This window comes from Marmota marmota, unplaced genomic scaffold (assembly GCF_001458135.2).
Source record: "Marmota marmota marmota unplaced genomic scaffold, marMar, whole genome shotgun sequence".
Classification (NCBI taxonomy): Eukaryota; Metazoa; Chordata; class Mammalia; order Rodentia; family Sciuridae; genus Marmota; species Marmota marmota.
In genome coordinates this window covers 244,451-257,331 of record NW_026000261.1, presented here as the reverse complement: position 1 = coordinate 257,331, position 12,881 = coordinate 244,451, and the positions used below count along the sequence as shown (strand labels likewise).

The 12,881-nt window shown below is 36.0% G+C and overlaps 1 protein-coding gene across 4 annotated transcripts in view; it reads left to right on the top strand.

The window, feature by feature from the left end:
• Pls3 (plastin 3) overlaps positions 1 to 12,881 on the top strand; it is an 80,314-nt gene that overhangs the window by 17,355 nt on the left and 50,078 nt on the right. The window contains exon 1 of one of the 4 annotated variants that reach the window (XM_048796916.1): positions 11,022 to 11,168. The exons of 2 other annotated variants lie outside the window; for them this stretch is intronic. In XM_048796916.1, the coding sequence (XP_048652873.1) occupies positions 11,073 to 11,168 (96 nt within the window). In that variant the 5' untranslated portion in view covers positions 11,022 to 11,072. Of the gene's footprint in view, positions 1 to 11,021; positions 11,169 to 12,881 lie in introns of those variants that run through there. One more of the 4 variants, XM_048796914.1, reaches the window with a different exon arrangement.

Below are 12,881 nucleotides of genomic sequence, written 5' to 3'. Positions count from 1 at the left end.
TTTGGTATGAGTGATTGAGTCCAGGGGTGTTTAACCACTGAACCTTTTTATGTTTTGTTTTGAGATAAGGCCTCACTAAGTTGCTTAGGGCCTCACTAGGTTGCTAAGGCTAAAAAGTATAATTTAAAGAAGAATGTGGACTGGGTCAGTGGTAGAGCAGGCCCTAGGTTCCACCCCCAGACAAAGAAAACAGAATGATATAATGGTTCTCATCATAAAGAAATATGCAACTTTTTCTTCACATATAATTATTGCATTTTTGTATTTATCTGGTCTTTTTCTTTGTGGTGCTAGGGATGGAGCCTTGCTTCTACAGGCAAGTGCTATACCACTCAGCCATAGTCCCAGTCATTTATGTGGGCTTTTGAAAGCTCATTCTCTGAAGCGGTGAATTCTTAGAGCCAATGAGTCTAGAATAGTCTACCCTGTCAAAAGAACACAGCTATGGCTTTAGCCAATTTCTGAGGCAATAAGCTAGGAGAGGGAAGAGGTTGATTGCTCCTGTGCAAATGACATTTTGCCAACAATGTGATTTTTAGCAAGTGAAGATCACAAAAGCCTTCTGACTTGTGGCAGAATTCATTACAATGAGATTTTAGCTGTGCCCAGTAACAGTTTGCCAAATAAAATACTGAACAAGCAAGACTGGTCAGTTACAATCCAGTGTCTAGTAATCTTAACCAACATAGTTTTATGTTTATGGATTCTACTCCATTCTCAAAGAAATATGAGGCATCTCAACAGAAATATAATAAATAAAATTTGCAAGGTGTCTCCCATATATTTGAGTGACAATGGCATATAACCATTTTATGAGACCATGGTATTTTTGTAGCCAATCTTACTGATAAATCTGCATTGTGTTCACAATTCTGTGTTGAGCCAGATTTAACAATGACTATTATGTGTAGAAAATAGCAACCATTGTTGCTGAACTAAACTCTCTCTGGAGAGTTAAAAAAAAATTAAACTAATAAAGCTTTAATGGCAATGTAACCAAAGAAATTAACCTGAGAAATGTGATTAGATATAACATGGTACATTTGTTGAATTATTACCTAGCAGAGGAACAATGTATGTATGGTGACAGCTCACTTGTCTAAAGGGGTAATTCCAAATTGCATGTGCACACACGCACACACACACATTTCTAGCCAAATGTTTCTGTGAAAGGAATATGTGTGTGTGTGTGTGTGTGTGTGTGTTTTTACACATATTCAGAATGTATTCAGAAGAGATAGAAAGCAGGCTGTTCCTGGCTAATTCTCAATGAAATGAAACTTATTTGAATTGTGCCTTGATAATGTGTATATGTGCTTCAGAGAATTACAGGGAAGAATTCCAATGACAGCGTACTTGGTAGTGGTTCTTGCAGTGACAATTGGTAATATTCAGGGTGTTTTATCAGACAATGACAAAACAGTTTTTCTCTGCGAACTTGTCTCTAATAATTGTAGAAGTCAGGAAATATTGCACATGCAAGTATATCTGAAACCATCCATGGATGCATTTAACACTTTGAAGTGATGGTAACATCTGGTAACAACTAGAAACCAGAATCTTAGGGGCTATGGCTTCATGTTACCACTTCATCTGAATTAGTCATTTAAAGGGGATTTTACATGTCTTCCTAAGAACTGACAAGGTTAATCTTGGACTAGGGCAGGCTGGCAGGAAATGCTAGAGCAGCTATTTCTTTTGAAGTTTTCTTTTGTTATTCCTTGTGAGGTCAAAAAGTTGTCATTTTAAAGTTTGAAATCTAAAGCAATAATGTCTTAACATCTAAGATGATTTTTCTTTTTTTTAATGTGGAAAGCTTGATTTGTTGAGTGGCTACTGCATGCCAGGCACTGTCATAGGTGTTAAAAATGGATTAATAAACAAAACAGACCAAAAATCACTGCCCTCGTAGAGCATAATAAATGTAAAAACTGTATATCAATTTAAAATTATTTAATGCTACCACTCAGATTTTAAAGACCATCATTGAATGAGTCTTGAGGACTTTTGTACACTTTATCTGGAGTTTGAATAAGGAAAATTTGACAATTTCAAATATAGGTCAAGAAACTAGCAACTGATAACTACAGTAAATATTTTCTTCTTTTATTCTCACTGTTACATATCATTTATCAGTGTTTTATTTAGATCACTTGAGAAACTGAGAAATATTACTGATTAAACTTATGGGTTTATTCTTTTTCTTTTAATATTTTTTAGTTGCCAATGGATTTTTCACTTTATTTGTTTGTTTATATGTGGTGCTGAGGATTGAATCCAGGGTCTCACACATGCCAGACAAGTGCTCTACCACTGAACCACAACCTCAGTCCCATGGATTTATTCTTTAGGATAGGTTTAATATATAGGGGGTGAAAGGACATGTTAGCCTCTAATGTGAAGGTATGGCATTTACAAATATATCTTCTGTCATTTGAAGACTTATAAAATCCTTAAATGTATTTAATGGTCACCCTGGAAAATGAATGTATTGTTCATTTATTTTTGCCTATGTGAGTAGTACACGAGCTGACTCAAAGGAGATGACATGATGGTTCCTGTCCTGAAGTGAAATAAGATGACGGGTTGTGGTGGAAAAATGATGTGGTCATGCCCATATTTGCTCACATCTCTTGTTCGTTTCCTTTTATAGAGGAAACCCAAGGAGAGTCTCACTTCTTATTTTTTAAGTTTCCTTTTGGTCTTATCGTTCTCATGCCAGTTTTCTTCTATTATTTCTTAAAATTCCATGATAATGAGTTATAATTTAGTTGGCTCAAGTTTGTGCTGATTTACAACTCAGTTGGCTCAAGCATAAGTACCCTTTAGAATGGTCATAGTGGAGGCATCATGCCTATTTTAAGGAATTAATGTTGATATGATTAGTATTCTGTGCTTATAATATTAACATGTATGGACGCAGTCATGCTGAGCCCCTTGAGGATATGAAAAGCATGTTTCTTAAACCCTTGTATTTCCTGATGCCTTTTGCAGAGTGGATGCTCAATCAGTACTTGTCTATTGAATAAATAAAGCCAGGAATTTTAGTTTTGCTTCCCAACATAGTTTTGTATAAAACAATTTTATGGAAGTGTTCAAACATACAAAGTAAAAGAGTATAGGCACCCTTACCCCAAGCTTTCATGATTATTAATTAATGTTTGATGTTCTTATTTCATCTTTGTCTCCCATTCTTTCTTTTTAACTGAGTACTGTGCATTGAGCCCAGTGACATTCTATCACTGAGCAACATCCCCAAGCCTTTTTAAATTTTATTTTGAGACAAAGTCTTGCTAAGTTGCTGAGGCTGGTCTCAAACTTGGGATCCTCCTGCCTCAGCTTCCCAAGTAGCTGGTATTACAGGCATGTGAAACCATGCCTGATCCTGTCCTGTCCTTTCCTCTTTCTTTTTTTTTAATGATTTGCTTTAGAATAGTCCCCATATTATTTTATCTATAAATACTGTATACTTGGTTTTTAAATTTTTAACTTAGTAATAATTTTTGAATTGCCTACGGAGTTTTACTTTCAAAACTTTTCTGTGCTGCCTTTATGCCAGAAAAGGAAATTCTTAATGCTTATCAGAAGAAAAATCTTTATTTGATACAAATGAACTAGATGTTATTTTGTAACAAATGTTTCCTTTGTTAGTCTTTTTAATAAAATTTATTAAAAGGTTTTAAATTACACTGTCATGATCAAATCATGTCTTTGAATATGAACCCAATTCTCTCCAAAATATGCTCTGGAATAGATAAGTTTTTTAGTTTTCCCCTCAAAATTGATATTAATGACATGGTTTTACTTTTTGCAGCTTAACAGCACAGAGCTCAGCACAGAGCTCAGGTTAAAACCTAGATATGTAATTTTAATAATTTTATCCTTGGATTGAAAATTCGTGCTAAAACCTACATACCTTATTTCTTCATGTGTGTATTGAAGCATGGCGTATGCACCCATGGGGGTCAGAATTACTTTTTTGAGAAGATGTTTGTGTTATTAGCTTTCTTTACTGTGTTGACATTTGCACTGATGATGCAAAAGTGCTAGTACCTGCCAGGCACAGTTGTATACACCTGTAATCCCAGTGATTCAGGAGGGTGAGGCATGAGGATGAGGTTTGAGGCTGGTCTCAGCAACTTAGTGAGACCCTATCTCAAAACAAAATATAAAATGTGTAGAGGACTCAGTGGTAGAGCACCCCTGGGTTTTATCCCCAGTATTAAACAAAATAAAACAACAACAAAACTGCTAGTGCCTTAGCAAAGCCAAGACAGGGGCACCATTCTGTATTAATAATCATTGTATTTCTTAACACCATATCTTCACTGTTTGAAAAAAAAAATCTATAACATGCATTTCAGTTACTAATATCCTAGATGAAGCAGGAAACATTAATTTTATTAATTCTGAACTCTCAGGTATGCATCTTTTAAAAATCCTACATCATGAGATTGGACCCACCCATATAGCATTTCCGCTACATGGTTGTCATGAGCAAACATACTTGTGCAATTGGTTAAGTTGTGAGCTGAACTAGTTGGTGCTTTAAAAAATTGAAAATCAATTTTCCTTGAAAGGTTCAAATAATTGAATATTCAAATAACTGAATATTTGACAGATACTTTATCAAAAATGAACCAACTGTGCCTGTCATCTCAATAATGGAGAGGGCTTGTTGCCAATGATAAAATTAGAGCTTTCAAGCAAAAATTTAAATTTTTGGAAATTTGTATTGGCCATTAAGTAGTCTTTTTGGTATCCAAGACTTTTTTCCTTTGCGGAGGGTGTTGGGGATGGAACCCAGGGCCTAGTGCTTGCTAAGCAGTTGTTCAACCAGTGAGCTACATCCCCTACTCCATCAATACTTAGACTTTTCTAATGAGACTGATGGTATAATTAATAGAAAGTGATTTGTTAAATATTGTATAATGAAGTGTCGGCATTTGGATGATCTTTGTAACTTAGTGAAACAATCTTTTTCAAAGGACCAGTGCATGATGTAACAAAATCAAGGTGGGTAAAAAGTCCAAAGTTCAACTAGAACAAAGGATTTTAATGTAACAGAAAATTCTTTTTAAAAATTGAAATACAGCAGATTCCATATTGTAACCAACATTTTAAAAAACTACCACTTCTGGAGCTTTGGTGTAGTACTAAAAAATATCTGTAATTTTCTGGAAAGAGTTTTTAAATACTTCTTCCTTTTTTAAGAATGTATTTGTGGGAGGACAAGTTTTCTTCTTATATGCAAATCAAATCACATATTGTTATAGATTGAATGTGAAGCAGATATAAAAATTCAACTGTCTTGTGTTAAATTAAATAAGGTAAACAGTGCATAACAAATGTCAACTAAGTGCAAAAATGTAAATAATGCTACTCTTAACTAAATTTATTATTGAAAATAGTTATTTTTTATAAAAAATATTATTTATGTTAGCAAGTAATGGACTTATTATGATTTTTTAAAAATTCTTTTAGTTGGTAGATGGGCACAAGACCTTTATGATTTTTAAATTACTAAATACCAGGGCTGGGGATGTGGCTCAAGCTGTAGCGCGCTCGCCTGGCATGCATGCAGCCCAGGTTCGATCCTCAGCACCACATACAAACAAAGATGTTGTGTCTGCCGAAAACTAAAAAATAAAATATTTTTTAAAAAATTACTAAATACCTTTAACATTTCCTAATTGTAATTTTTTTTAAATGCTGGGACTGAATCCCAGGTCCTTGGGCATGATAGGCAAGTACTCTACTATTGAACCACATCCCCAGACCCTCCAGTTGTAATTTCTAATATGATAACTACATTGACAATGGTTTTGAATATATTAAAAAAATAACTACATTGACAGATCCAGCTTGCCTATCAGAAAGCTCTTTGGAGTCTTCATGTCTTTAGGTCCAAAACTTTAAGAACTACTAGGTTAGCTGGAATTTGTTGTTATTTCTCTCCTTTCCTCTCCTGTCTTCATTTCTCTGCCCTTCTCCCTCTAAGCCTTCCTGTTCTCTCATACCTTTCCTCCTCTTTGAATGAGAGATCCTCAGGATAGAAAGGTGTAGAGCATATATCCCTTATGTCTTTGTATGTTTTTATTAACTGTGAACAAAACACAGATGTCATTTATCGTGTTATTTATTTGTTTAGCGGTGCTGGGGGTCTAAATGGGGGTTTCACTCATGCTAGGCAAGTACTGTACCACTGAGCTATATCTCCAGCCCCAGATGTCTTTTTTAAAATATTTTTTTAGTTGTAGTTGGACACAATACCTTTATTTTATTTATTTTTTTAAATGTGGTGCTGAGGATCGAACCCAGTGCCTCGCACGTGCTAGGCTAGTGCTCTACCGCTGAGCCACAACCCCAGCCCCCCCAGATGTCTTTTAAATCAGTCCCTGCCCCATGTGTTAACAAGTTTTAAAAATTCATAATTAAAATTGTCTTTATTTCAAACTTTTGTTTTTAATGCATTAGGACAAAGTAGATCATTCAATATACAATAATAATCCTATTTGATTTTCAACATTTGATTACTTTATTACACAAAGAGCTAATAAATACTCAGTATCTGGGGGATGTCCTTCAGAATATTGAAATTAAGATATTTTTGTGACTTATTTTTCTCCCCAAATGTGAAAAAAAAAAAGATTACTGGGGCTCAGGTGTAGCTCAGGTTAAAGCACTTGCCTAAGGACATGCACAAAGCCCTGGGTTCATTGCTTAGCACTGGGGGGAAAAAAAGAAAAAAATGTTTACAGAAACCAGATCCACTTGATTGTTCAAATTGATACATCTGTGCAACAGGACGTTTGTATACTTAATATTGCTTCTAGTATAAATTTCTTAAACTTTCCAATATGGATCAAAATTACAGTAGCAATTTCCAGCATGTTAATTTGGCTCCTGCTTTGTATGTTAGATTTCTCTGCTTTGATGTTTCACTCACTGTGTTACTTATTAGTCTGCTTTGCTTTTTAAGTGACAAAGATAGGAAAATCCTGTTCCATGAAAGGAAAATAGATGATGTTGTGGTGTGTCATTAAACACACTGGGAGAGGCCTCCAGTGTACATGTCACACACGGAAAGAGCATACCTAGTGCTGGGTGTGGTGGAGAGCATGACGTTTGGATGAAAGTTTGAAGGAGACCTTAAAAATACTATGTCTGTGTTTCCTCTTCTAACTGCATATTGCAAGTCTCCTGCTCCTGTTTTGGGTGTGTCTCTTTCCAGCCCGAGGGGTGCATATGCCCATAGGTGTGTGTGAACTTCACGGTTTTGTTTGTCACAGCTGTTAGAGCTTGGTTTCCATTAGCTTTCCTTAGTATTCATTATGATGAATTTGGAATGCAACGTAAAAGTTGTTTTCATTCTGTGGCCTGCTTGTAAAAACGTAAAACTTATTACACAATCCTTGCCACCATCTTCTATTCCCAAGCCAATTTTCCTTACCAGTAGTAAAAACAGATTCTATAACACACGAAGTCACACACAATAGACATACACAAACACACTCCCCTCTACTCTCTGCACACCCACACACACCTCAGATGGTGAATGAGATAGACTTTTACAAAATGAGCCATAGATGAAAACTGGTCACACAGTTGATGTGGCAGAACTGTCCTTTAGGAAATGCCCTCCCCAAAATTTACTAAGTTTTTAAAACTGTGCCTTGTTTTCCCTTTTGTGGTGCTGGGGATGTACCCAGAGCTGCATACCTGCTAGACAAATACTGTACCACTGAGCTATACTCCCAAGTCAATTCAAAGGGAGTGTCTATTCCTGTAACATTGACTACAATATTATGTAGTTGAAAACAATTCTGTCATGGTAAATAGACTTTGAAATCAGTGACTTGAAGTTGGTAGATTTTACTCTGATCAAAGATTAGCCTCTAGCCAGGAGTAGTGGCACATACCTATAACTCCAGCTACTTGGAAAGCTGAGGCAGTAGGATGGCAGATTGGAGGCCAGCCTGGGCAACTAAGCAAGACCCTGTCTCAAAATAAAATTAAATTAAAAGGACTGGGGAATGTAGCTCAGTGGTAAAGTGCCCCTAGTTTCAATCCCCAGTACTGCTGGGGTGGGGGGTGGTGGCAGGGGGAACCTTATGAGTTTGGAAAGTATATATGTTCCAGATGAACAAGAATGGGGAAGTTTAAAACATTTTTAAGTAGCCCTAGTGTAAGGACCTCTAAAACTTGTGCATGAAAATGAGAAAGTTTTCTTCTCAGAATATTTTTATGTTTAAAAATGTTAGTTTCTTCAATGGTAATGCTACATCTCTGAAAAAGGTAGTTAAATAGCACTTGAGACAAAGCCATCTAAGTGGCTTGAGGTGACAGGTGTGGCTGAAGAAAAGGTAAGGCTGGGAAAAACCCAACATTTCTGGTCTAACATTGATACTGTCTTTTTACCTAAGGCAGTTGCTTATGTCCCAATTTTCTCTGCCTGCAAAATGCATGCTAATGCATACATATATAATCTTCCAGTTAGCTCAAAGTGCTTGGTAGCTCCTTACTACTTCCTATACTCTAACATGGCTGCAGGCAGACAGTGCTATGCTTATTGTACACATGAAGAAATTCAGAAAGTTGAAGAGGCTTCATTCACATAGTGAGTCAGCAATAAAGACAGATGGAAAAACATGTCCTCTGGCTCCTGCTGCTATGTTCCTTCTGTTCTGGATTGTGTTGCTTTTTGATATTTCATGCAGTTTTAGTGTTTGGTGCAATAAATTAAAGTACTTCCATTAAGGAGACGAGATGTAATCCAGGGTCTGCTGGTGGTGGTTAGTGATGAGGACAGGAGAACACCGCCTGCTTCATAATGGAGACTGTCCAGTGAGGGCTTCTTTTCACATGTGAATGAACTGTGACTCGACTCCATATGCCAAGAAGCCAGTATATCATAAATAAGATGCATTACCTTGTTTTATATTTTATAAAAGACTGAGTATCTATTATCTCACTTTTTCCATTTGCAGAGGTAGACAGAGTAGATTGTAGTATTATGCTTTACTCCAGACAGATTATAATAATATCTGCCACTTACTGAGCACCTTCCTGGACCCAGATGCTCTCATGTACATATATCTTCTTTTTGATCATCATGGCAGCCTTCTGAAGTTATGTGGAATTAGCTCCATTGTTGCCAGGTGTAGTAGTACATGCCTATAATCCCAGAAGCTTGAGAAGTTAAGGCAGGAGGATCACAAGTTTGAGGCCAACCTGGGCAACTTAGCGAGACCCTGTCTCTAGATAAAAAATAACAAAACGCTGGGGGGACTGGGGTTGTAGCTCAGCGGTAGAGCGCTTGCCTCATATGTGTGAGGCATTGTGTTCAATTCCCAGCACCACATATAAATAAGCAAAATAGGGTCTGGGCTGTGGCTCAGTGGGTAGAGCACTTTCTTGGCATGTGTGAGGCACTGGATTCGAGTCTCGGCACCGCATATACATAAATGAATAAAATAAAGGTCCATCAACATCTAAAAAAACCCCACATATTTTTAAAAATAAATAAATAAATAAATAAGCAGATTTTTAAAAAAATATTTAAAAGGAGGGGGCTGGGGATGTAGCTTAATGCAAAGTGCCGCTAGGTTCAATCCCCAGTACTAAAATCAAACAAACAAACTTCTATTGCTAAAGAACATGGGGCTCAGAGAGGCTACGAAATTTGTTCCAGGTCACAGAGACTTGAAGTTTGTCAAATAGCTAAGACCTCAATGTTTCCGTTGTGCCACATTTCCTCTCAAAATTTTAACTTGTCCTGTGTCAGTGTATAGAAATGGTGTCCTGAGCCTAGTCCAGTACTCCCATTGATTTTTTTTTTCTTCACTTCCATAAAGGGTGTTCACAACTAACCAGTTGCTTAATTTAGCAATTCACTGATCAGATTGCTAGACAGTTTAAAAGCAAATTTTAATAAGAGCAGTTATCATATCATGTACTTACCATGTGCCAGGCTATAATCTAAATTTATGGCATATATTAAATCATTTAAGCCTCTCAACAATAACATAGTTACTATTAAATGAATTGGTATTGGGCTGGGGATGTGGCTCAAGCGGTAGCGCGCTCGCCTGGCATGCGTGCGTCCCGGGTTCGATCCTCAGCACCACATACAAACAAAGATGTTGTGTCCGCCAAAAACTAAAAAAATAAATATTAAAACTCTCTCTCTCTCTCTCTCTCTTTAAAAAAAATGAATTGGTATTGATTGGTTGATTGATATTGTTGTGCTGAGGATAGAACCCAGGGCCTCATGCCTGCTGGTCAAGTGGTCTACCACTGAGCTACATCCACTGCCTGAAATAGTTATTATTGTCATTATCCTGAATGAGAAAATGAGGCAGAAGAGTTTAAGCAACTTGCCCAAGGACACAACAGGTAGTAAATTGTGGAACCAGGATTTGAACCCAGTCCAGCTCCAGAGCTCTTTACTTTGTAGTCCTGCTTCTCAATAGAAAATTACCCAGTTCAGAGAATATTGGCTTACTCCTATGTGCTATGAAAAAATTTTTGTCAGAAAAAATGTAGTTCCTTCAGGAGCTTATATTTTCAATAAAAACCAAAATATACATAATTTTAAATAAATTCTTCAACAACCAGAATATGGAGTGTAAATGTTATATGTGGATCAAAATGAATCATGGAGAATATAAATGGTCTGAGACAGTTAACTTGCCTTTCTAAGTAATGTACTTGACTATGGTTGAGTGACTTGGGCACTAGGGAGAAGCTGTTCCATGCGTTCTAAAATAAGCAGGTTACTTGGCTACTGTTCAAACTCTAAATAGGTATATGGGTTGTAGCTATTTGACCTGAACCAACTTTAAATTCCCTTGGGTCCTTGTATGGTTTTAAAAGTGGAGCTGAAATGAAAAAATAAACTTTTCTCCTAGTGTCGTGATTAAGTTAGAATTTATTAAATCCATGGCAAAGGATCTCAAGGCCCACAGGAAGGGGATTCATATGTATTGTATCATTCTTTTGTCAGGGTGTTCTCCTTTGCTAGCAGGAAGTGTTGTGACTTGCTCTCTAAAGATGCAATTGTAAGAAGAATGTTGGGCTTCCAGATTGCCAGTTCTGGGCGTGGGAGAAGGTTCGTTCTATTAGTGCAGCGAGAAAGGAAACAGGTTTGCTCTCGTCGCAAAAGGGTAACTATTTTAATATTATTTTGTTAGGCTCTAACTTTTATATTACTAAATATTCAATCAGAAATTTACTTCTAAAAAAGGCTTAAAATTCCTATTATTTGGTGAACATTTGGAATCATTTTCTAAATAATATTTGCTCAAGTCAAATTTATTTTGAGTTTTTGAAGTTTGGAATCTGACCTGTTCTGTGTATATTCTGTTTTTTCCTTTAGTTTGGGAATATTCTAGTGACTTTGTATGTTCAAAAAATTGATTTAGAACTCCCTAGTTATACAGCCATATTAATGAAGTTAAATACCCATCTTAAAGGATAGAAATTATTATCTGTGTTTTGGGGAGGAAGCAGGGAGGAGGCAGGATTTCAAATGCCTTTGATCCTTGTTAAATGGTTTTTCCAAATTCTGTGAAATAGAATTTGAGGTGTCTGTCATGATAGAACATGTTATGATTAGATTAATATTTTACTCTTACAAAATGACTTATGTCGAACAATTCTTATGTTTATGAAGTACAAAATACACAAAAGTCGCCGGTGATGAAATTTAGGTGGTATTACTATACCCTGGTAGTGATTTCCAGTGTCCATAGATTTACCAGGGTTTACCATCAGATAGAGTAAATAATTGTTTTAAGTTTTATTTCTCAAAATTTCTGGCAAAAGGGCAGGGTAGCTAGTTACATAGTAAATCCCAACTCTGAGTTAAGCGTCATTTCTCAGATTGGTTGCAATTAATATACCTATATGAAGTAAAAAGTGAAATCTGAAACATAAAAATCTAGTTTTTTCAGTTAAATACTGTATTTGAGAGGGTATGACACTGCAGGAGGCACTTTCAGTGTTGAATAGATAAGCTTTCTGCTTAGCTGGAAGTAGGAGCTGAAACTGTGTATGGTGATTTCTGAGTTGTAAGTCATAACATTTTATGATATTTTTGTTTTGAGTTGCAGCACACTAAATAATCTTGTGTGTGCATATACACACACATATACACCTCCCTAAGATTGCCCTGAGCCTCACTCAAGCTCAGTTAATTTTCACTAGAAAGAAAACTGGATATATTTCTCAGATGTGAAGGTTAATTAATTTCATTAGCAGATTTATTTTTCCATAATCTATTCAGATTTATTTTGGACAGCATAAAAATGTATTTGGGAAATATGAAAGAGATTAAAGCTTTTAAAGGGGGTGTTCCCAGTCTAGGGTTGTGGCTCAGTGGTGGAGCACTTACCTAGCATGTGTGAGGTACTGGGTTCAATTCTGAGCACCACATAAAAAAGTAAATAAAATAAAGGTATTGTGTCCATCTATAACAATAAAAATATTAAAAGACGTGTGCCCCATTTCAATCCAAAGATTTAATATGAGCTTTAGCTTGGTAAAGATAGGAGAAGGAAAGGTATCTCTCTATTACATCTTTGAGTTTGATATATTTAGACCATTATTAAGACTTGCATTCAATATCTACAAAATTCTTACCTGGCAAGCACTTAAAGAATGCCTTCAATTGAAGTAAAATTAAATGTTTCTATTAATGGGAAAGTTATTTATCAACTTGTTTTAAATAGTCATTGAAGAGGAAAGGAAACTTTTACTTAAAATGGAATTATTTGATACTACTCCAGGAAATGACACAGGACTGGGCACCCTTTGGGGTTTGAGTGACTCATATGTATTAGTACCGAAAAAAAAAAAAAAAAAAAGATGAAAAGGAA